The 25,613-nt window shown below is 41.7% G+C and overlaps 1 protein-coding gene and 1 long non-coding RNA gene across 16 annotated transcripts in view; one reads left to right on the top strand and one right to left on the bottom strand.

The window, feature by feature from the left end:
* The window catches only part of LOC105469958 (nicotinamide nucleotide adenylyltransferase 3), a 115,992-nt gene that overhangs the window by 34,110 nt on the left and 56,269 nt on the right, over positions 1-25,613 (top strand). For 4 of the 8 annotated variants that reach the window (XM_071091010.1, XM_011721607.3, XM_071091011.1 and 1 more), the window contains exon 2: positions 15,186-15,334. In XM_071091010.1, the coding sequence (XP_070947111.1) occupies positions 15,226-15,334 (109 nt within the window). In that variant the 5' untranslated portion in view covers positions 15,186-15,225. Of the gene's footprint in view, positions 1-4,821; positions 4,922-15,185; positions 15,335-25,613 lie in introns of all 8 variants that reach the window. The other 4 variants (XM_011721608.3, XM_071091013.1, XM_011721609.3 and 1 more) reach the window with 2 other exon arrangements.
* The window catches only part of LOC112424651 (uncharacterized), a 29,004-nt gene continuing 27,375 nt past the window's right edge, over positions 23,985-25,613 (bottom strand). For all 8 annotated transcript variants that reach the window (XR_003015470.2, XR_003015471.2, XR_011619745.1 and 5 more), the window contains 2 exons: positions 25,098-25,270; positions 23,985-24,120 (listed from right to left, as the gene is read on the bottom strand). This is a non-coding gene — a long non-coding RNA (uncharacterized lncRNA). The remainder of the gene's footprint in view (positions 24,121-25,097; positions 25,271-25,613) is intronic.

Here is a 25,613-nt window from a genome sequence, read left to right as displayed (position 1 = left end):
AGATCAAAGGCATGGAGGTGTCAGAGTGCAGTGTACATTGAGGTTTTTTCAAGTCGCCAACCTGTGTCAGATCATAAGTTACAGGAGGGAAGCAGCCAGCACTAAGGCAGGAAAAGCAGGGCTGCCTCACCCTGTGAAGAGGGGGAGTGAGGACACTGCAGTGAAGGAAGCCACCCTATGGAGCGATCAAGAATGTGGAGATCATTCTACCAGATGCAGGGCTGCCCTCATCAATGTCCCCATTGTGCCCATGGGACACTGGATGTAGTCCAGAGGGGGTCTGTTAAGAGGTTCTGGAGGCAGCTTTCCCTGAGGTTTAGTTCTCAGTGCCAACCAAAAATAATGTTCATTCAAAGTAAGTCACAGTGCCAACCAAAAGTAATGTTCGTTCAAAATGGTTTCTGAAAAGTTCCCAGAGCAGCGCCACAGTGGGGCTCAACATACTATCCTTTCCTAGGCCCCATACACCAAGGCCTCCTCAGGCACAGGTGCATTCTCTCTTCAACTGCAACCCACATGAAGTTGCTCCCTTGATGTTAGGGACCAAATTATGCAGAAGATACTTATCTTTGCACACTAGGATCACATTTGGCCCATGAAAGTGTACACACCATTAGAGAAAGGCAAGATCCGAGGCCTCTTGAGGTGTATCTCTTTGGATGCTTTGGGCCACACACCACCGAACACCTGACCAGCAGGAGCTTTACCAATAAAGGTATTTTAGTGGTTTATGTAATAATAAGTCTGGAGAAAGGTAATACTGTACAAGGTTAATATAGTTCTCTAGGCCTTCCCTTTGTGGTCATAGGAAGGCTGTAGCAGCCCCAAGCATCATATCTCTACGCCACAGTGTCCAGGGGAGGCAGGTAAAAGAAGAGACAGAAAGGGGGATTTCAGTGCTCTTTATCATCTAGGAGAATATTTCCTGGTTTCCAGGTACTTTCTTTTGCATCTCATTGGCCAGAACTAGGTCACATGCCCATGCCTAACCAATCACTAACAAAGAGCATGAGACTTCCATGGTAGGTGTGGTGCTGTGGTTCTTATGCCCCTTATCCCTGAAGCAAAACAAAATTGGTGTTTGTCAGCCAGAAGAAAAGGGAATTGTTGTGCTGCAAGAAGGACCAGCAGATTCTCCTGGGCTGTATCACACTTACTCTGGAACATCTGCTCATGGAAGACAGTGTAAATCATTTCATGTCAGCCTACATTTTATTTTATATGTAAATTATTATTTTATTGAGTCCAGCACATACAGGTGAATTCTCATGAGTTGGATGTCTGTGGGCTGAAGCTTCACTGTCTTAATTTTGGTGCTGATACCTTCATATGTCTTCCCTGGGCTTTATCCCAGCCTCCAAGAGTGGAGTGTTCTTTAGTTCCTCTGGCCTAACTATAACCTAGCTCTGCCTGTTGACCTTGAGGCCCAGGGATATGACTGGTCCCCTGGGGCCAGGCCCTTTCTTTCCTATCCTCTGGACAGCCTCTCTGTTCCAACTATAGAAAATGCTGTGCTTGTGGCATGCACACTCATAGGGTCAACATGTATCACAATGGCCTAGAAAAAGAGCCATCAGCTAAGATGTAGCATAGCAGTTCAATACATTAGTTCTTTGGAAATCACAGAAGCAAATTAAGCTTTTGCTGATTTTTAAATTCATACACAGTAAGGGAAGTCAACAAGTCCTCATCTCGTGGGAGGGAGCCTGGTATGGGGTTAGCTGGAGGGTTGTGTATAACTTACTGGCAAATGTGTCAAGCTTCTTGACACTTGTTAACCTATGCATAGGCTTTGGTGGGAACATGGACAGGACATGTTCTGCCAGTTGCAGTTGTGGATTCTGAAGCAATAACTGCAGGAAGAAACAAAATTAAGTTTGTCTGCTTAAGAATCATAGAGACTACAGTTGTTACTTATGCACTGCCCACCATTCTGGCCTAATTTCTAGCCAACACAATAGTGATTATGCATACCATTAAATATATGTTGGATGAACTCAGTTAAAATTTTTAATTAATCACAGCCTCAAATCTGACTCAGGCCTGCTCTGACTTCACAGATCACTGCCTAGATTTGCAGTTATCTGCTTATCACCATGGCAGTCTACTCATAGCTCAGTGAAGAAAAGAAGCTGGGCTGCTTGGCATATAATTTCTAGGAGGAAATTATGTTACATGAGATTGGAGAGAATGGCTCTGGACTTGGTTATGTTGTACCCAGTGAACGTATCAGGTGAACAGCTCTCCTTGGTCACCATGTCTCTTGCCTGCACCTCCCCACTGTGATTCATGGAGCCTCCACTGACCTGTTCAACCGTCATGGAGAGCCTGGCCGAGTTTCCACCCTTCCCAGATATTTCAGGATCCTGTTGTTATCCTGTTAGCTTAATTTCTCTTTGAGTAAATGAATGAACAAACAAGCTAAAACAAAGTGACCTTTTTTGTTAGGATTTTTAGATTACATTTTAGGGCTGGTCCTAAGAGGATGTGAGAACTTAGGGACAAGGCTGACAGTAGCATAAGGGAGACAGCTGTCACCCTATATTCCTCAGCAATTTTTCTTTCTCCTTTATCAGAATCTTCATTTCTTAAAACCAGAAAGCAACCTGGATGATCTGAGTTTTCCCCTGATCAGGCTGCTTTTTGCCCACTCAGAAGGGACACTAGCCCCTTCTGTCTGACCTCCTTCTGTTGACTGGAATCCACCACGCATACTGATGGTCATGGTACGATTTCTACTAGCATGTTCCTAGGACCCTTATGCGTGCATAGTTTGAGAAAACCTGTCCTGCTGGTGCATGGGACTACAGAGTCCCACCGTGCACTGTCCTCACTGGGAAAGGGGTTCTCCTGATTCTGTTTCCATGTGAAGACAGCTGGACTGTGGCTGTGTAGACAGTCACTTTTATCTGAGTTTCTTTCTGATGGAAATAAATTGTATTATGTATGGAAGAAGTGTGGTCAGGGCCTCATGAACTCTAGTATCTCCTCAACATCTTTCTCTTCTCAATTGTCCATCCATCTGTGGATTTCCTGGTTCACTAGAGGAAGTCCAGAATTGACTGCTGTCTGTAAAGAACCATAAAAGGTCTGAAATTTTACCCTACTTGCAAGCTAACAAGTTAACCTGCCACTGTTTCATGGATGCTGGCAGAAGACATGAGACTCCTCCCACAGAGACAAAATACTTTATTATTCACGGCGACAGCAGTAGCCAAATGTCAGCATTTTCTTGTGCCATTTTCTGAGCTACAGTTCCCACAGGAGGACATGACAATGGCCACACAATACCCATACTTGCAGTGGATTGTGTAATGGGAGAAGATCCCTGGGCTTCGGAAACCCGGTTATTTTATCAGGGACAATAAACATGTCTGTCTTTTGCTCCAAAGAGGGACATCATCTCATCATACTAGACAGTAACTCTGCCTGCTTTTGCCCCAGCAGGAGACAATATTGGTCTTCCAAGGCTGCTGTTGGCTATTCAAATATCCATGAAAGAAAGTCCAGAACAATCAGCAGCCAATGCCTTACTTGAAAGACATGCAGAAACATGAGCAACCCATGGAGAATTGCCTCCCAACATTGTTTTTGTCTTGACCTCATCTATACATTCAATTTGATTATTCCACACACGTTTTACACCTACTCTGAGCAAGACCCTATGCTTGGAGCTTGGGATACAAAAATAAAACACATTCTTTGCCCTCAAGAAGCTCACTCTCCAGTAAGATAGATAGGCAATGAATAGAGGGTAAGGTAGGATGGGATGAGATGTAAGAGAGAAAGGTCTAAGGGGATGTGGAAGGTGCAGGAGAAGACCCAACTTAGCTTAGAAGGAATAGACATTGAGAGCTTTGTAGAAGAGGTAAAGTCTAAGTGATGTAGCCATTAGCCTGGCACAGATGGGTGAGAATGAGTGAGCACTCAGGACAGGATGAAAGGCAGTTTGACAGAGCAGCCATAAGGAGGGGTTTGGAGGGTAAGTAGCAAGCCTTGGGGGAAAAGGTCATGACCAGGTAAGGGGCTCTGGATGACACCCTAAAGAATTTCAACATTATCCAGAGTGGAACTGATGGGGAAGGGATTAAGCAGGGAATCAGCATGTTAATGTTTGTGTTGAAAGATCCCTTGGGCAGCTACGCAGAGGATGGATCAGAGGTGAGACTGGAAAAAAGAGACGAGTTAGGAGTACATTCAGATCCAATTGAGAAATAATGAGTCACAATCTAAGGCAGGGACTGTGCAGTTTGAGAGAGGGATGAGCAATAAAGATATTACAGAGGTGGAACTATCAAGGCAGGGGAGGGAGAAGAGCCACATGGCTGCCAGTTTTGTGATTTGAGCACTAGAAGGGCCATGGTGCCGTCCCCTGATGTCATTATGAACAATTGCTTCTGCATTTTGCTGCTACACAGGGAAGCCCTCAGGGCTGTAGATGGCACAAGATGCTTTCCCAACACTAAATGTGGCATATTGCCCACTGTTAGACTGCAGTGGGGGCCTTGGGATGGACCCCAGGTTGGGTATGGGCAGAGGCAGGGAGAGGATAGAGGAATCAAATATTACCTCTAAGGTGGGAATCAGGAATCAGGGTCCTTGGATGGGACTCAGCCAAGGCAGCAGATACAGTTTATGGGGTTAAAACAAAATTTAAGTTTGGAAGGGAACTGACACCCCAGATTAGGAGGCAGAAATTCTCAAAAGGGAAAGCAAACCGGGTAAAGAAGAAGTGCCAGATGCTGAAGGCAGTAATGGGGATGGGAGGGTGGACAAACCTGGGGCTCTGCTGTTTTGACTTGGGGAATATTTCTTCCACAGCTACCTGCTTCAGCCTAGATCCTGCCATGAAGTGGGCTGCTGCTCCCTGGCTCCCACTCTGTTCTACTTTTCACTCTTACCTTGTCTCCCAATGAATAAGGTAAATATCTCTTAAAGTCATCTTCCACTCTGCATTAAACCCAGTGGGATCCCTGCCCTCAGGGGTTTACAGTGTGCTAGGCAAGGAAAGAGTGGGGGCTCAAAAATATAGACTAAAAATATTTGTCTGTATCTAGACATACAGTATATCACCTTTACAAGGTTAGAGGAGGGAGCTCTGACTTCCAGGTGGGCCTTGCAGGAAGCTCCACAGGAGAGTTAGCATGGAAGAGAACATTCTAACACTAAGAAATGGCATAAACAGAGGCCCAAGAAGCAGGAACGTGCAGAAGACACATTAGAGAATGGTAGGTGATCCCAGCTTGACGATGATACAGAGTACTTGTAAGGAATAGAGAAGGTGGGTGAGAGACAAGTAGGAGAGGTAGAGTGAGGCCAAAATCTCCATTTTCCGTATGGGTCACTAAGGCTGAGACTGACCGATTAAGTCATATAGTAAGCACAAGGCTATTTGCCAGATATTTCTGGCTTTCTACCTTCAGCACATGGAGATGAATTGTACTTTCTAGCTCACTATAGTTGCGTGGGATCTATAGAGGTGACATGTGGCAATTTGGGGCCAAGCGTAAAGTTGCTGGTGAGGGACTTTCCAGAGCCTTCTTTCTCTCTACTATTGTGACTAACTGCATTCCATGTAGTGGCTGGTCTATCATCCTGAGTCATGGATTGAGGGACAATTTTGTCGATGACACAGAGCAGAGCCTTCAACCCGTGTGGAATGGGTAAAATTATGAACATGAAATAAACCTTTATTGTTTTAAGCCACTAAGACTAAGGGTTGTTTGTTAGTGCAGCTTACCTGGCCTCTCCTGATTGATACACTTAGTCAAGGTAACTCGGTTAGGAAGTACTTGTTGGCTTTGATTCCATGTCTGTCTTGTCATCAAGCCAGTGTCAGGCAGATGCCCATGGACCTTTAGGGGCCCATAAACAGGGTCAAGTCTGGAGCTGTAGATTTGGACATCACTTACACAAATGTGGAAGGAAATGGAAAGAAAGTAATAGAGATTTAGTCTGTGGGCTTTAGGGGTGAGGCTTCTTGCCCTCATGTTCTTTCTGTCCCACAGGTTTGTAGTCAATTCCACGTGGCCTGTTGATAAGTAGGACATCACTGCTGCCTGCAGGGTCTGGTGGTTCAGAGATGCTGGCTTGAGTTTGTTGACAGCTGCACACTCATAACATTGCTAAAAACTTCATAAACTCTGATGTCTGGAAATAGCCCAAGTGATTTGAGGTTTTGCTCACTTGTAAATGTTTGAGTATTGTGTCCACAAATTGCAAATTGAGTAACTCAATTTTGAGGCACAGCTGTTATTTGGAAAAGACCCATCTAGGAACGCAAGCTCCTTGCAAAATAATTGTGCTTCATTTTTGTCAAGTATCAGAAAACCATTAAACTGCCAAGCCATATGGCAAATGCCCACTAGAAGCAGAGTGCGACAACGAGCCATAATGAATCTGTTTTGGGGGAGAAGTAGATGGGACAGCGTCTGGTTTTTGTGATCTACAGAAAAGATTCACTGCTGTACATTTCAGCCATCCAGAGTCCTGAGTAAGGATTTTTCCTCCCATGAAAAATTCATGTAGCAAATTAAGTTATGGTAGTTTTTGTTTTTTCCTTAGGTGAATTTTTTCCCTTTCAAACAATGTCCATTTGAGTTTCTGCGTATAAAATAGACTTAACTGGGGCAATAGAAAGTTCTAAAAGTTTACATACTTTTCCATTTTTATATGCTAACCCAAGAAACATTCATTAAATATTGGCATAGCAGTTAGAATTAGGTTTAGCTGTGTATAATAGAAAAATGGAAAATAATGGTGGCTTTGAAGATCGTTTCTCCCCCAGGTAAAAGAAACCTGGAGGTAGGCAGCCTGGGGCTGGTATGACAGCTTCAGGGTCATCGAGTCCTGGTTTTCTCTTGACCTATTCTTTGTCAAACCTGGAGTTGGTTCTTGTCCTCAGGGTCTAAGATAGCTGCCATACTCCAGCTATCACATTCCTGGTAGCAAGAGTAGAGAAGAGGAGAAAGGCATGCCTTTCCCTTTTAAGGACAGTGCCTGACCTAAGATCACTGGCCAGACCTTAGGCATGTGGCCTCAGCCTACTGCCAAAGACATTGGGAAAGGTAGCAATATGCCCAGCTGAAGGCAGGCATTCTGTGACTAAAGAGAATGGGAGAATGGATATTAAGGAGTCACCAGCAAACTCTATCCTACCAGAGGTCCTTGACGCTTGTTCTTCCTGCTAGATTATAACCTTCTTGAGGACAAGAACAGATTTTATTTACTCCTCTATCTCCAAGGCACTAGCACAGTAGCTAGTAGGTTGTGTTTTTAATTTTCTGCTATTTGCATTCCTAACAGCAGACCCAAAACACTCCTCACCTTCTAACCCCCTTTTCTGCCTTCTTTGTCCAAGTTGACAGGTCAGCTATGATTTGAGGCATATTTATTTTTCATCATTAGAAAATGTTACTTCTACCAGAATGATATTAGACTGTCTGTTCCTGTGTTTTTCAATATTGACTCTAAATTCCAGAGACAAGAGATGCTTAGAGGAGGATTGTTTTATTGGAGCTAGACAAACGACTGCAGCATTGGTACTTGGGCTTGACCTTCCTCATCAGCACCCTTCAGTGGTGACATCTCCCAGGCCGAGCTGGTCTGAGTGAGCTGACTAATGGGTAGAAGGATGCCGAATGTGTGTCCAAGGGCTGGCAGGTCTTGATCATGGGTAACTAGAAAAATGGGAGGTCTTTTTCAAACAAGGTAAAGAACCGCCTGGAAGCTGGTATACGGAGTGGCAAATTATGTTTTAAAGACAATGAAAGACAAAGGAGCTAATATTTCTGGAGAACCCTCTGTGGGCCAGGCACTGTGCTAGTTGGGTCACCTCCAGTAACCCTCATGAGAGTTCTAAGAGGTAGATATAATTATCTCCATTTTCTATGTGGCTCACTGAGCCTTGGGAGGTTGATTGGACTCTTTACCAGAAAGCAAGCACAAACCCTTCCCTTCCAGGCATGTTGAAAGAATTAGCATTGATGTGTGTGAAGTTTTTAGCACAGTGCCTAGCCTATTACTCAATAAACCCAGTAGCAGTTACTCAGATGTACTTTATTGCAGCAATTGAAACTAGTCCCAAACTCATGAGTATGGCATTGCAAGAGATCTCATTCCACTCCTTGTGCTCCTTCAAATCTTTTGAAATTTCTCGAAACTGAAGAGTGGGCTGCCTGCTTTCCTGGGAGTCTCATAATGAGGATGAATGCTTAATTGACATGTTTGTGTCCTCCAAGGGGTGGCTGGCAGAGGATCCTCACACTGACAAGGAAGGCATGCTTTGCTTTTGTTTTTAGCAGCATTGTGGGCCCGTAGCGACAGCAGGTGAATCCAACAAAGTTAAAAGGGAAAACTACTGGAGTACACATGAAGGTTGATTGCCCTGGAGAAGTCGACACACGCACACAGATGGAAATGGTTTCACCGAGTCCTGAAAAATGTGGTCGTCAGCCCCACGTACAAACCATGACTTGTGTTTTCTTTAAGATGAGGAGGCTGGTCAAGAGGTCTGTGCAATGAAAGATGTTTGTAGAATCCATTTCCATTCTGCCTGAAGCCATCTGCTTTATGTCTATAATAAACAGGGATGTTTTCAGCCACTTTCCCAGGCCTGGCCCGTTAGAAATGCTCACCGCAGGGAAAGGTAAATTAACTGCCTCCCAAGCCATGAGCATTAGCACATTACATCTGCAGTGACGGCACTTAACCTTCCCGGGTCGCCTTCCTTACTGTGCCTCTGTGACGGCCTGTGACAAATGGGCTAAGGGGTGCACACTAGGTTAGAACTTAGTACGCATGGAGTATTGGCCAGCATCACATTACGTGGTGAGCCAGGTGAGATGTGAGCAGTGGAAGAGACCATATTCCAGGAAGATGGAGGCTGCCTGGCCTTCTCCAGCCAGAAAGACCTGAGGGCAACTGGGGCCGTTCTGAGACTTTCTGATGTACCCACTGTCCCTGAAACTTCCTGATGCACTTGAGTACTCTTTCTGAAACACAGACTGAGCAAGTCACATCCTTGTTTAAAATCCTTCAGAGGCTTCCTCCTTGCCCATAGGATAAAATCTAAACTTCATAGGCACCCAGGGTCCCTCGTGATCCTTCTACACTCTGCAGCTTCATCTTGAGCCACTCACACATCAGCTCCTGCCCACACATAAGCCATACTGACATCTTTCAGCTCACCCCCCACCTTCAGCTGCTGTGTCTAGGCCTTTGCAGCACTATGCCTTGTGCCTGACACAGTGTTTGCTATCTTCCCCAGCATCTCAATTCCCTCTCCATTCCTGCTGTAGCTGGAAAGTCCTTTCTGACAGCCTGCCACTAAAAAGTGTGTTAACTTCCTATGGCTGCTGTAACAAATCACTGCAGCCATAGGAAACTAATGTGTGGCTTAAAACAACACCAATTTGGCCAGGCGCGGTCTCATGCCTGTAATCCCAGCACTTTGGGAGGCCAAGGCAGGCAGATTAGCTGAGGTTGGGAGTTCGAGACCAGCCTGACCAACATGGAGAAACCCTGTCTCTACTAAAAACACAAAATTAGCTAGGCATGGTGGGACCCACCTGTAATCCCAGCTACTCAGGAGACAGAGGCAGGAGAATCACTTGAGCCTGGGAGGCGGAGGCTGCGGTGAGCTGAGATCACGCCATTGCACTCCAGCCTGGGCAACAAGAGCAAAATACTGTCAAAAAAAAAAAAAAAAAAAAAAAAAAAAAAAAAAAAAACCACAAATGTATTGCCTTCAAGATTTGTAGGTCAGAAGTTTAAAATGAAGGGGTCTGCATTCCTTCTAGAGACCCTGGGGACAGTCATTTCCTTGCCTTCTCCAGCAGCTAGGGGTCGCTTGCATTGCTTGGTTCATGGCCCCTTCCTAGCACCTCTCTCTTCTCTGACGACTGCTTCTTTCATACATCTCTTTCTCTGTTTATGTAGCCCCGTTGCTGCCCTCTTTATGGGGGCCTTCAAGATAAAACTGAGTAATCCAGACTACCCTCCTCATTTCAAAAATCTTTATGTAATCATGTCTGTAAAATCCCTTTTACCATGTAACATAACATATTCACAGGTTCCAAGGATTAGGACACGGTCATTTTCAGGGGCCAATTATTCACTCTCTCACAGTGAGGTGTTAAGCCCTGAGCCCTTTCCCTGGGGTTATTGTCTGTTGAATTGTCCTTCCCATAGATGACTGGAAGCTCTTTGAGGGTGAGGGCTACATCTGCATTTCCTCCTATTGCATCCTACTGTCCAGTCGAGGGCCTGGCCACTAGTAGATGCTTAATAAACAGTTGTTCACTGAGTAGTTGGCAGGCAGGGCAGTGCCAGAGACCTGGCTGTTGTGGAGAAACTGGATGGACTCTGAAAAACAGTGCAATGAGCAATGTCTAGGCAGTAAAATCTGGAAGGAATTGTCTGGACCGTCTTGGCAAATGGACAGCCATCAACCTCCAGTTCTCTAGGGCAGAGGGATGACCTCGGTGTCAGTTTGCAGGAGGCCAGCATATCCCTGTTGACAGGATCATGGTGTTAAAGAGGGCCCAACAGGCAAGGATGTCTTTTTTAAATTTCAGATTGAGTGAAATTTTAAAAAGTGAAGTGGGGCTTTGGGGAGAGATCTTGTGTACCTTCAGGGAGCCAGAAAGTTCACTTTATATCTCTGGAAGACTCATTCCATTGACTGGGACAGAACCAAAGAGAAGAGGTAGCCATCTGACAAAAATACTTGGTTAGGGATAGACATTGACTCTCTTGTTCGTTCCACACACATTTCCTGAGTACTTATTGGTGCCAGGCACAGTGCTAGGAGTTGAAAGGACCAAGATGAATTTAAAAACCACTCTCTAATCACTTGAGCCCAGGAGTTTGAGGCTGCAGTGAGCTGTGATTATGCCACTACACTCCAAACTGGAAAAAAAAAGTGAGACTCTGTCTCTTAAAAAAAAATTAAAAAATAAACACCTCTAAGAGATTATCTTCCACTTGGAGAAGAGCAACATGCATAAAAAGCAATGACAATTCTCTGGTGAAGAAAGAAAAAGGTGATAAAATGTGAAAAACAAGTACAGAGTTAGCATGATAGTGGGGGGCTATTGGGGGAGATACAAGGTAAATATTCCAGGGAGAAAACCTTGAAGGCAGATCACCAGGGTGGCAAGGATGAGGATGGCATTTCAGGTGGTCATGACTGCATTTGCAGAAGCAGCATGTTGTGCTTGAGGAGTGGGACGAGATGCTGTCTGATGACTATGGAGTGGGAGGCAGTAAGCTGGAGAGGGGGCGGGAGCCAAAGGTAGAACCTGTTTGCCTTGTCTCCAGTTTAATGATAAATTCCAACAAGCCTGTACACCACATTCTCAACTTGTTAAATCCTTTAGCAGCAATTATTACTCTGTGGCCTCCATTAAATGCTTATTGATGAGAAGCCTTTCCCAATAGCAAAAGTCTCCTTCACTTGCTCCGTCTCACTAGATATTATTAGATGATAAGGGCAGATGGGACACTTTTATGGCATGCATCTTGCCTTGTGTCTGATGAGACTGGCACTCAAATCAGAGCCAGTTTATTGTCCTGGTGGGTCCCTGGAGTGAGTCCATTTTAGCCCTATCACTGTATTTCTCTGGGTTTGGCTTGGGAGGGTACTTAGTTGAAGCAAATTGGAGTGTACAAATGGTACAGGTGCACTGACCCTGTTACTGATCCTGGGAATGAATGTACACTCACTGTGTCCTTCAGCCTGCGACGTGGCCCAGACAGAGCACAGTCTCCATTAGAACAGTGTGGCTCAGTATGCCCACAGCAAAAAAAGAAAAAGCAAGAGGCACTTAATAAAGGTCATTTATTCTCCTTCTCAGCATCACATTTCATTGCTGTTGATGCCACCATTCAAACAAATGTTCTAATTTACAGTTTCTGGGAACTTTTGGAAAAATGGATGAGAGCCCCCAGGTTACTTGAGATGCTACAGTTACATGTTTTAATGGTTCTAACAATGTATATTTTGTCAAAATGAAATAGAATTTTGAAAGACTTCATAATAGTTGTAAAAAACAGCCACCTTTTCAGTTACAGTCATCATGAGGCTGCTTTTGTGAATAGCTTGGCACACTTTGCAAATATCTCATTAAACCATCCAATCTCCCTGGGAAAAAGCTAGCAGCAGCTTGTTGACTGCTTTCTTCCCACACAGTAGGGGGGATTCCTGCTGCCTCAAAGGAAGTATGAAGACACCACGGCCCACCTAGGCTGAGAGTTTTTCATCTTCACACTGTAGCTCAGAGTACACACCCTCCAGCCAGCCAGTGCCCTGTTTCAGTCTTCACTGACCCCTACTCTGGGCCAGGCTCTGTGCTTCAAGCTGAAATCCCAGGATGGAGAAAACACTACTTCCTTTCCTAAAGGGTTTACTGTCCAGTGGATAGGAAAGACATATAAGCAGGCTTTTTCAATAAAATGCGGCATGTGATTTATTAAAGGTAAGTCAGATATGAGTTAACCTAAGCTAGATGTCAAAGAAGCCGTCTCAGCAGCCTTCCACCCTCCCAGCACCCAGACACTTGTATCCCCAACTCTGTGGCAGCCACGGTGGATTAGTTAATCCAGTTTCCAATACCCTTTCCCTTACTGTTCTCACTAGAGAGGCTGTCAAGCTAAATAGATGCCTTTCTAGCCTTTGTCGTAGCTAGAGTGGCCATGTAACCTAGTTCTGACCAATGAGACAGAAGCAAAATCTGCAGGAGGTTCTAAAAAAGCTCTTGTGTTCTTGATTAAGAGGAATAGCTAATCTGGTACAGCTTCTTGCTCCTCCTTCTTGCCTTTATTGAGGTTATGATGGCTGTAGCTGCAACAGCAATCTTGTGACCATGAGAGAGAAACTGAAAGAATTGCAAGTCATTGTTGAACCCATGATCTAATGTCATTAGGTGCCTACTTCCAGACTTTTTGTCATGTTAGAAACAAATGAACCTCTCTTTGTTTAGACCACTGAGGTTAGGCTTCTGGTATTTGCAGCTAATATATCCCTAACTGATATAGGTACCTAGCAAGTAATTGATAAATAGTGATTGAAGTAATAAATAATGTAATCATATGAATTGGGTCTTAACATATTGGGATGTGCTGGGGGGTTTTCTGGTTGGAGGAAACCAAAATAGCCTGTACAGAAGGTTGAAGCAGGAAGCCATGAAGATGTCACAAAGAAGTCCTAACAGGTAGTTCATTGTTGCTAGAATATAAAGTAGGAAGCTGGATGAAAGCCTGGAGAAGGAGATAACATGGGCCAAATTGAAACAGTTTCCTTTGATACAAGCAGGGTCCCAGGTTCCTGTGACTGAGTACTCTACATGTTGCCCCAGAACTACAGGATTACAGCTAAGACCATCATAGCAAGATGAACAATAAAGGCAGTAAATGCATTCCTCCTGTTGGTTGCTGTATTATCTATTACTGCATAACCAATTACACCAAAATGTAGCAGCTTAAGACAACACATTTATTTATTATTTTTATTTATTATCTCACAGTTTCTGTGGGTCTTGAATCCAGACATAATTTAACTTATAAAACCTGTCTTATAAAGCTTCCGTCAGTGTTCACAGGGTTGCAGTCACATCTGAAAACTTGACTGGGGGAAGATCATGCCCACACTCATGCACATAGTTGTTGGAGATCCAGTTCCTCACTGGATGTTGGCCACCAGAGGTCTCTCTCACTCCCTGGGCCCATGGGCATCTCCATGGGGCAGCTCACAACCTGCCTCCTGGCTGCATCAGGGTGAGCAAGTGAGAAAGCAAAAGAGGTGAGCAAGAGGGAAGCCAGAGGCCTTTGGTAACCTTAGCTCAGAAGTGGTAACCACTACTGCTGTATTCTGTTTGTTGTAAGCAAGTTTCAGCCTATACTTAAGGGATGAGATTACCAGTGAATTCTAGAAGGATCACTGGGAGCCATCTTAAACACTGCCTACCACAGAAACACCGCCATCTCCTTTCTCCTCCTGCTCCATCAGGGTCAGCAGTAGCAGCACCTTTCTCACCATTGTTGTCATCATCACAACCACAGTGATTGTTTATTAAATGCTTCTTCTGTATCAGGCACTTTCCATATGTAACTATCCTTACTATAACCTTGTAAGAGTAAGTAACTTATCCCCATCTTGCAGGTTAGAAAATTGAGGCTCAGAGAGGGTCTGTGGTTTGCCCTAGGCCTCACAGCCAGTGAGAGGCAGAACTAAGGGTCACCCAAGGCCCACCTCGAGGACGCAGCATCTCAGAGGCAAGAGAACCGTGTCTGCCAGCCAGTCCTGGAGCCTGGGCTGTTTCCTTCTCACCTTTAACCTCAACAGAGTGAGGTCAGAGGGTGGACTGCACCCTCTCAAAATGGTTGGGCCCCAGATAAAGGATCAGAATTCAGTCTGCATATTAGATAATAGTCCAGTAACAATGTTGGTTTCCTGATTTTAATCATTGTTCTGCAGTTATGTAACAAAGTGTCTTCATTCTGAGAAAACACATACTGAAGTATTTAGAGGTAAAGAGATTTTATGTCTATGACTTACTCTCAAACATTTCAGAAAAAATATTTATAAACAGGTATGTATGTGTGTGGAAAGAGAGTGAATGATAAAGCAAGTGTGGTAAAATGTTAACATTGGGGAATCTGGATAAAGAGTATAAAAAATTTTGTATAAATTTTGTAACATTTTTTCAATAAGTCTAAAATTGTTTCAAAGTAAAAAGTATTTTAAAAGTGCTAATCTACTCTAGGACCTTGTGAGATCTATTAGGATTACCAGAAATGACACTGTGGGGGTCTTCTAGCCCTCCTTCTGACCCCAGGGTGATCTGTCGGAGCCCAAGGAGGATATAGAAGTTCAGAACAGAACATGGATTCTGGGATCAGGCTGCCTGGGTTCCAGTCCTGGCCCAGTAGCTTCTAAGGTCCCTGAGCTGTATGAGTAACCACTCAGGGTTGTTAAAAAGGACTTGGCAAGAGAAGGATATACCTTGGCATAGCACTTGGCGTACTTCATGGCCCATGGCAAACCCTCCTTAAATGTTGTTTTAATGGCCTCCTCAGTCATCTTACAAGTTGAGAAGTAATGGTCTGTGTATGGTTTAGAGAGACTGATCTGGATAATTGTCTCAGTGCTAACTCCCTGACATGAGCTTTTGTCCCCATAAAAGCAGGGTGGCCACTGCAACGGGTGTGGATGTGCCGGACAAGATGAAGAGCCGAATCCCTGTGGTTCTCCTGGCCTGTGGCTCCTTTAACCCTATCACCAACATGCACCTGCGCTTGTTTGAGGTGGCCAGAGATCACCTACACCAAACAGGTCAGTCAGGGGGCCCTGAGTCCAACAGAAGAACTGACGGGTTAGGCTTCATGGGGCTTTTCTGGCTGCTGGCATCACTATTATTAAAACAGCTCAGTTTATTTATTCACAGCATAACTAGAGGCTTTTTTTTTCATCACATTCAAAGGGTTGATGCTTATAGTCTTGTGACATGTATACAAGTCATACACCTTGCATAGACCTGAACACATCTCAAGGTCTGCCCTCCCTGCCCACCTCACATTGGCAATGAATGACAACAGGCGCTCTATAGAACCTGTGCCACAATCAGGGCATCCTTTCTGGTACTCCCAACATCTACCTACACAGCCAGATGAATAGGTTGCATGTGCCTTAGAAAGCTCCTGATACTCTTCAGAGGGTAAGCAAATGCTTGACAATGGGCATTTTGACATTTTCTCATTTTAAAGAATATATCTTAGATTATTACAAATTAATAATCTTGTATATAGGGCATTTCCAATACAGATGGCATGACTTTGACAGAAATATTTAATCAGCTGAAAATATATAATCTGAGGATGTTTCATCTCCTTGACTTTCTATTTCATTATTAAAGGAGTAAAGTGACATTTATAATCTGCATGATTGTTTCTGAAGAATGTAAGTAATGTATCTGTTGGCTATCAAGTATATATGAAATTATTTACTTGTATATTTATGAATGTATTATGTATTCATATATGTATTTTGTGTTTCTATATTGTTTGTAAAAGTTTGCCTTTAAGGACATTGTTTTTATACCAGAATCGATTCCTATTTACTTTTAATATAGCAAAAAGTATTTGAGTAACGTGGAAATCATTTCTTCAAAGAAATAATGCATAAGTATTAGTTTATTTTAAAGGAAATATCTTTATTTTAAAAACATATTTTTATTTAAAAAGTGAAAGTGAGTGTCTATCCTTGATAAATAAATAGCTTAGTATATAATAGGAATAAAAAATATTCAAACAATTCATTAAAACTAGTTGGTGGGCATTTTTAGACAGTATACCAAAAAGGAAGTATAAATGGCCAACAAATTTAGGGAAAGATGCTTAAAATCACTAATAATCAAAGAAAGTGCAAATAAAAATGTGATAAACTATACAAAGTGATAAGCACCACCATGAGGGCATCTCCTGTGGCTGCTGGAACACCACAGAATTGCCACCATCTGCCACTGGGCTTATAGTTAGTGCTCAAAAAATATCTGTTGCAGGATTAAATAGTTTTAGCCTATGAGACTGGCAAAGATTAAAGATGGACCAAATTCAGTGCTGGCAGAATAAAGAAGCACTGGCAGTAGTAGGACTGTACTGGTAGTAATAGGATAAATTTTGAGGACAATTTGGTGTTCTGTGACAAAAGATTTAAAGTCTCTACCCATACTCATAATGAAGAGAAAAATGAACCAATGGAAACCAAACCAGATTTGATGCAGATGTTATAATTAGCAGACAAAGACTTGAAAACAGTTATTATAATTACATGCTATATGTTCAAGTTAAGCAGAGATATGGAAAATATAAAAGGACCCAAATCAAACATCTAGAATTAAATACTACAACCTGTGAGATGAAAAATACACTGTAAACAATAAAAAACAGATTAGACATTACAGAAGAAAAGGTTAGTGAACTTGAAGATATAATAATAGGAACTATCTAAAAATACAGGAAGAAAAAATTTTAAAAAAGAAAGAATAACAATGAGATATGGGAGAACTTGAAGCAGCTTAATATACTTGGAATTGGAATCCCAGAAGGAGAAAACAAAGGAAGAACTAGAAAAAATATTTGAAGAAATAATGACTGAAATTTCTCCAAATTTTATGAAAACCCATAGATCCAACTATCTGAACAAACTCCAAACACAAGAAACATTAAGAACACAACACTGAAATATATAATAATCAAATTTCTCAAAACTGGTAATAGTCAAAAGCAACCACAGAACAAAAATAAAGATGACAGCAGATATCTTGTTACTGAATTTACCAAAAAAGAATTTAGTGTAATAACATTGTTAAAGAACTGAAAGAAAATACTGTCGACCTAGAATTCTATATCCATTCCATATCCGGCAAAAATATCTTTCAAAAATGAAAGCAAAGTAAAGGCATTTTCAGATTCTCAAAAGCTGAAAGAACTCACCACCAGCAAACTTGCATTACAAGAAATGCTAAATTCTTCAGGCAGAAGGAAAACAATACCAAACAGAAACATGGACCAACACAGAGGAATACAGAGCATTGGAAATGGTAACCACATGGGGCAATTATGTAATATTTCTTATTGATTAATTTTCTTTAAAAGGTAATTAACAGTTTAAACAAAAGTAACAATACACTGTGGGATTTATAACCTATGTAGAAGTAAAATATATGATAACAGTAGAATAAAGGCTGAGGGGGTAAAAGGGAATATACATAAAGTGGTATAACATCACTTAAAGATAGACCGTAAGAAGTTAAAGATATGTTTTAAACTCTAATGCAACTGTTAAAATGAAGCAGTTAGTGTTAATAAGCATACAGAGGAAGTAAAATAGAATTGGAATATACTCAGTTAATTCAAAAGAAGAAAAAGAAGAAACAGGGAACAAAAAACAGATGAGACAAACAGAAAACAACATAAGAGATTTAAACCTAACTATATCAATAATCACATTAAATATAAGTAGCCTAACAACTTCTGCAAAGAGGCAGACTGCCAGATTCAATAAAATAAGCAAGACCCAACTATAAACAAGAAGCATACTTTAAACATAGAAACCCAAATAGGTTAAAAGTAAGAGAACAGAAAACTGTCCTATGCTAACACTAATTAAAAGAAAGCTGGAGTGGCTATAGTAGTATCAGAGAAAGTAGATTTCAGAGGAGTGAATATTACGAGGGATAAATAAGGTCATTTCATAATCATAAAGGGGTTAATGCTTTAAGCAGAAGTAATACGCTTTTTGCACTTAGTAATATAACTTCTAAATATATAAGGAGCAAAAACTTATAGAATTGCAAGGAGAAATAGACAAACCCACATTTAGAGTCAGCTATTTTAATGCTCTTCTCAGTAATTAATAGAATAAGCACACAGAAAATTAATAGAAGACTTGAACAACACTATTAAACAATTTGACCTAGTTGACATTTATAGACCACTGCATCGTACATCACAGAATACACATCCTTCCCAAGGGCACACAGAACATTTACCAAAATAAGCCATATTCTGAACCATAAAACAAGTCTCGGCCTGGTGCGGTGGCTCACGCCTGTAATCCCAACACTTTGGGAGGCCAATGTGGGTGGATCACCTGAGGTCAGGAGTTCGAGACTAGCCTGGCCAACATGGTGAAACCCCATCTCTACTAAGAATACAAAAATCAGCCAGGTATGGTGGCACGCACCTATAATCCCAGCTACTCAGGAGGCTGAGGCAGGAGAATCGGCTTGAACCTGAGAGGCACAGGTTGCAGTGAGCCGAGATCATGCCACTGCACTCCAGCCTAGGGAATGGAGCGAGACTCCATCTCAAAAAAAAAAAAAAAGTCTCAATAAATGTAAAAGGACTGGAGTAATACAAAGTGTATTCTCTGACCACAGTGGAATTACATTAGAAATCAATAACAGAAAGAGCTCTGGAAGATCTCCAAATATGGAAATAAAATAACATACTTCTAAAAACTCATGGGTCACAGAAGAAATCAAAATGGAAATTAGAAAACGTTTTGAACTCCATGAAAGTGAAAACAATATATAAAAAAATTAGGATGCCACTGAAGTAGTACTTAAGGAGAGTTTTATAACACAAAATATTATATTAGGAAAAAAATGGTCTCAAATCAATGATTTCAACTTCCACCTTAATAAACAAAGGAACAGATGAAAAACAAAATAAGCAGAAGAAAGGAAATACAATAATGTGCCACACTATGACATTTCAGCAAATAACAGACCATATGTACGACAATGGTCTCATAAGGCTGTAATGGAGTTGAAAAGTTCCTATTGACCAGTGATGTTATAGCATCATGGCTCAAGGCATTACTCATGTTTGTGGTGATGCTGGTGTAAATAAACCTACTGCATGACTAATCATATAAAAATCTAAAAAGTCTACCATAGGCCAGGCATGTTGGCTCACACCTGTAATCCCAGCACTTTGGGAGGCCAAGGCAGGTGGATCATGAGGTTAAGAGATCAAGACTAGCCTGGCCAAGATGGTGAAACCCCATCTCTACTAAAAATACAAAAATTAGCCAGGCCTGATGGCGCACGCCTGTAATCCCAGCTACTCGGGAGGCTGAGGCAGGGAATTGCTTGAACCTGGGAGGTGGAGGTTGCAGTGAGCCAAGATCGAGCCACTGCACTCCAGCTTGGGTGACAGAGCGAGACTCTGTCTTAATCAATCAATCAATAAGTCTAGCATATACAATTATATACAGTACATAATACTTGATAATGGTAATAAATGACTAAGTTACCGATTTATGTATTTACTATATGTTTATCCTTATTTTAGAGTCTATTCTGTTTGTTAAAAAAAAAAAAAAAAAAAAAAAAAACCTCACACCTGTAATCCCAGCACTTTGGGAGGCCGAGCTGGGTGGATCACGCGGTCAGGAGATCGAGACCATCCTGGCTAACACGGCGAAACCCTGTCTCTACTAAAAATACAAAAAAACTAGCCGGGCGTAGTGGCGGGCGCCTGTAGTCCCAACTACTGGGAGGCTGAGGCAGGAGAATGGCGTGAACCCGGGAGGCGGAGCTTGCAGTGAGCCGAGATCACGCCACCGCACTCCAGCCTGGGCTACTGAGCAAGACTCCGTCTCAAAAAGAAAAAAGAAAAAAAAAAGTTAACTGTAAAAGAGCCTCAGGCAGCTCCTTCAGAAAGAATTCCAGAACAAGGCATTGTTATCATAGATGACAGCTCCATGCATGTTTCTGCCCCTGCAGACCTTCTAGTGGGACAAGATGTGGAGGTAGAAGATGGTGATATTGATGATCCTGATCATGTGTAGGCCTAGGCTAATATGTGTGTTTGTATCTTAATTTTTAACACAATTTACAAAGTAAAAATTTAAAAATAAAACTTATAGGATAAGGATATGATGAAAAATATTTTTGTATATCTGTACAATATGTTTGTGTTTTAAGCTAAGTATAATTACAAAAGAATCCAAAAGTTTAAAAAGTTGACAAGTTTATAAAGTAAAAAAGTTATAGTAACCTAAAGTTAATTTATTATTGAAGAAAGAAAAATATTTTTTAAAATTTAGTGTAGTTTAAATAAACAATGTTTATAAAGTCTGTAGGAGTCTACAGTAATATTGTAGTCCTTCACATTGACTCACGCCTTGACTTACCTAGAACAACTTCCAGTCCTGCAGGCTCCATTCATGGTAAGTGTCCTATCAAAGTATAGTGTTTGTATACATATTTTGAGACAGAGTCTCGCTCTGTCACCCAGGCTGGAGTACGGTGGCGTGACCTCAGCCTACAGCAACCTCCACCTCCCGGGTTCAAGCGATTCTCCTGTCTCAGCCTCCCGGGTAGCTGAGACTACAGGCATGCACCACCATGCCTGGCTGATTTTTTGTATTTTTAGTAGAGACGGGTTTCATCATGTTGGTCAGGCTGGTCTTGAACTCCTGACCTTGTGGTCAGCCTGTCTCAGCCTCCCAAAGTGCTGGGATTACAGGCGTGAGTCACCGTGCCTGGCATGTTTATCTTTTATACCATGTTTTTTACTGTACCTTTTCTGTGTTTAGATATGTTTAGAACATTTCTCAAAAAAAAAACATATACAAACGGCCATCAGGTATATGAAAAACTGCTAAACATTACTAACATCAGAGAAATGCAAATCAAAACCAACATGAAATATCATCTTACCCATTCAGAATGGCTATTATTAAAATAACAAAAAATAACCAATGTTGGTGATGATGCAGAGAAAAGGGAACTCTTGTAAACTATTGGTGAGAATGTAAACTGGAACAGCCATTATGAAAAACAGTATGGAGATATCTCAAAAACTAAAATTATAATTACTATTTAATTCAGCAATCTCTCTACAAGGTATCTACCCAAAGGAAAAGAAATCAATATATCAAAGGGATACCAGCACTCATATGTTTATTGCAGCACTATTCACAATAGCAAAGATATGGAATCAACCTAAGTGTCCATCAATGGATGAATAGATAATGAAAATGTGGTATATATACATAATGGAATACTATTCTGCCATAAAAAAGAATGAAATCATGTCATTTACAGCAACGTGGATGGAACTGGAGATCATTATCTTAAGTGAAATAAGCCAGACACAAAAAGATGAATATTACATGTTCTCACTTTTATGTGGGAGCTAAAAAATTTGAACACTTGGAGGTGGAGAGTGGAAAGATAGTTAACAGAGACTGAGAAGGGTGAGTTGGGGAGGAAGTGGAAGAATGAAGAGAACTAGGTTAAAAGGTATAAACATGCAGTAAGATAGAAGGAATAAATTCTAGCCAGGCGTGATGACTCATGCCTGTAATCCCAGCACTTTGGGAGGCCAAGGTGGGTGGATCATTTGAGGCCAGGAGTTCAAGACCAGCCTGGCCAACATGGCAAAATCCTGTCTCTACTAAAAATACAAAAATTAGCTGGACATGGTGGTGCACACCTGTAATCCCAGCTACTTGGGAGGCAGAGGCATGAGAATCACTTGAACCTGGGAGGCTGGCAGTGAGCCCAGATCATGTCACTGCACTTCAGCCCAGGCAACAAAGCAAAGCCCTGTCTCAAAAAACAAAATGAAACAAAATAACAACCCAGTGAAAAACTGGGCCAAATATTTGAACAGACACTTCACCAAAGAAGACATATGGAAATGACTTCTCATAGCATTAGGGAAATACAGATGAAGATCACAGTGAGATACCACTGTACCCCATTAGAATGACTAAAATTAAAAACTGATTATACCAAGTATGGCTAAGGACCTGAAGCAATTGGAATTTTCATACACTGTTGGTGGGGATAGAAATAGTGGAATGACTGTGGAAAATAACTTTGCAGTTTCTTAAAAGTTAAATATGGCCAATTGCATGGCTCATGCCTGTAATCTCAACACTTTGGGAGGCTGAGATGAGAGGATGGCTTTGAGGCCAACCTGGGCAACATAGCAAGACCCTATCTCTACAAAAATTGAAAAAAAGTAGCCAAGCTTTGTGGTACATGCCTGTGGTCCTAGCTACTCAGGATGCTAAGGCAAGAGGATTACGTAAGCCTAAGAGTTCAGAACTGCAGTGAGCTATGATTGCACCACTGCACAGTGTCATAGATGACAGCTCCATGCGTATTTCTGCCCCTACAGACCTTCTAGTGGGACAAGATGTGGAAGTATAAGACGGTGATATCAGGACGACAGACTGATATCCCATCTCAAAAAAAAAAGAAAAATATGCATTTACTATATTACTATATGATTCAGCCATTCTATTTCTATTTACACAAGGTGTTGTCTTTGTTGTGAGATTTACCAGAGAGCAGGGCTCGTACTCTACTTTGTAGAATGTGCTGCTTCTCAGACAGGTCTACCTACACAGTGTTATTAAAACACCTGATGTACTTGCAGGCTCTCCTTTAGCCTCAGGAGAAGCTTCAGCATGGCCCAGTGAGGTTTCACAGGGTACTCCTGGTCCCCAAACGCCATGATAACCATGGCATGCATAGATAGTTGATCACATTGGATACATTATATGTTTATATTATATATAATTTCTGTCATTTGGAATATTAGTAGGTAGAGGGGTTTTCGTCACATATGACCTCAATCACCCTCTTGCCTTTATTTTCAGTCATCCCTCCATGGAAAGTACTTGGTCATTTTTGAAAGTTCAGAATGGACTCTTCTACCTATGTTGGTGTTATACACTGGGTTGCCACCTTTCAACATTCCACAGATATTTACTGCATCTTCCAAGCACTATTGCTGAAAATAGAGTTGGTTAAATTGCATCTCCTACCCAAAAGGATTGCATAGCATAGGTGGTGAGAGACCTACCACACGGTAGCAGGTGATTGTGGCACTAGGTGCAAAGGAAGGGCATCTTCCAACTGCAGTTGGGGAAAATTCCCGGGAGGAGGTTTAGCCAGGCACAGTTTAGGCAGCATATATACAGAGAAAGCAGCATGGGTAAAAGCCGGCAATGGAGGAGAATCACGTTCCAGTGCATAGGAGAAACATAAGGCTGACAAGATGGGGAGGACTCAAGCGTAGAGGTGAGACTGATAAAGCAGAGTGGACCCACTTGCCACCATGAGAGTATGTGGAGTGAATTTTCCTTCTCTGCACAGCCAGGCATCACCCACTGCTACCCACAGCCAGCTGATCTGTGCACTGAGCCATAACCCGACCCATCTTCTTTCCAGGGACAGATAATTTAAACAGTGCCTTTATTCTCCATCTGAATCAACTCATGATTAAGGCTGAATGAAAATTTGGTCCCAAGCTTTCTTTTTTTCATTAAGAAAACTAAATCTCTCTTCTGTGGGTGTATTTTCACTAAAACAATTCACAATTTTCATTCAATATTACATGCATATAAATCAAATTAAGCACGCTGAAGCAATTTGTTTAGTAACTTTAAATAGAAATTAATAGTGTCTTCCTGGTTTGCTGCAGTAGCACTAACTCCTTATTGGCCTTGCACTCTTTCCCCCTTTCAAAAGCATTCTTCTTTCTTCAAACTACAATTGTCCTCCCTTCGTTGATGTCTTCCTTTTCCTCCTGAAATAACAACATAACCTTAAAAGCTGACAGAGGCATTATAATATATCAAAACTTTTAACTATCTTTAGTCCTGTGATAACAGACCCCTTTATGATGAAAAAAGTGTACATTATATAAAAAGGAACTTACATCTGTAGATTTCATTGTTAATAATACATTACCAAAGTCATCAGTGCTCAAGAGATAAAATGTTGAACTCAGCTGTTTTTTTCACACTCCTTTACTTGAAAGAATGTTTGGGAATTAGATATGGGCTGGTACAATTGTGTGTTATCTGTGGATTTTCTGTACTTTATAGTGTGGTTCTTTGATCATGGGCACATCTTTGGCTTGTGTCACATGCTATGCAAGTTCTCACAGAGAAGATTCTCAAAGGCTTGATGTGAATTTGTGTGGTGGATGTAGGTGGTTTTAAAAAGTTCATTTGGAATTTTTATTCCTATTTTGCTGATTTTTGACAGAAAATGATTCAGCACAACATATGACTAGTCAGTAGCTTTGGACATACCTAAAGCATTCATTGAATATGTAAAGAATTTGAGCCTACATTTCTCTTAAGATGTTGGATGTATTCCCAGTTGTAAATGCTTGTTTTCCCAACATGTAAGTTTGTTTCCCAACAAACTTACTAACAGAGATTGAATTACACTTAAATTCTGTTTACTGTTATTTAGTTTGTTACTTCTAATCAATATAATTTAATTATTGGCCTATATTTCAGCAATAATCCACTTGTGTTTATTTCAAATTGAACTTTGTCGGTTAATATTTAGTTAACAACTATTTAGCACTTGTTTATTTTCTGTATTTAACAAACACTTATGTCATCCTTACTGTTTACCAGGTAATGCTCTAAGTGCATTACATGAACTGATTTAATTTTCATAACAGCCCTACCAGGTGGGTACTGCTATTCTCCCTATTTTACAGATGAGGAAGCTAAGGCTAAGGCTCAGAGACATTGAATAACTTGCCTGAGATCACACAGCCAGGAAGTGGTAGAGCCAGTTTGCCTCAGAGTCCGTGCTCATAACCACCATGCCATGCAGCCTCCATTCATTCACCTTATCTCTTATCGCGTGTCCATCTCTGCTGGGTGTTGTACTCGATGCAAGGATACATGGGAGCAGAAGTAGCCCCTGTGGTTCTGGAAGAGACAAACACTAATTGAATCCCACAGAGACAAAAATTACCAAGGTGACATATACCACTCGGGACGCTCCCAGTGCCATCAGTGTGAACAGTGTGACATTCTAATGGAGACAGAGGGTCCAGAGAAGGTTTCTCTGAGGATGTTAAGGACTGAGCTGGAGGAGAATGATGAGGTATTTCTTAAGTTAAAGGTGAAGTTCGCTGGAGTCAGAGGATTCAGAAAAAGAACATTCTTGGCTTAAGAAAGTGCATATGCAAAGACTCTGTAGTGGAAGAGAACGTGGCCACTGAGGAATGACCAGCAGGCAGGGAGCAAAGGAACATGTTGCAGTAGGTGA

Source organism: Macaca nemestrina, chromosome 2 (genome assembly GCF_043159975.1).
Source record: "Macaca nemestrina isolate mMacNem1 chromosome 2, mMacNem.hap1, whole genome shotgun sequence".
NCBI lineage: Eukaryota > Metazoa > Chordata > Mammalia > Primates > Cercopithecidae > Macaca > Macaca nemestrina.
This window is presented reverse-complemented; position numbering and strand designations above follow the sequence as displayed.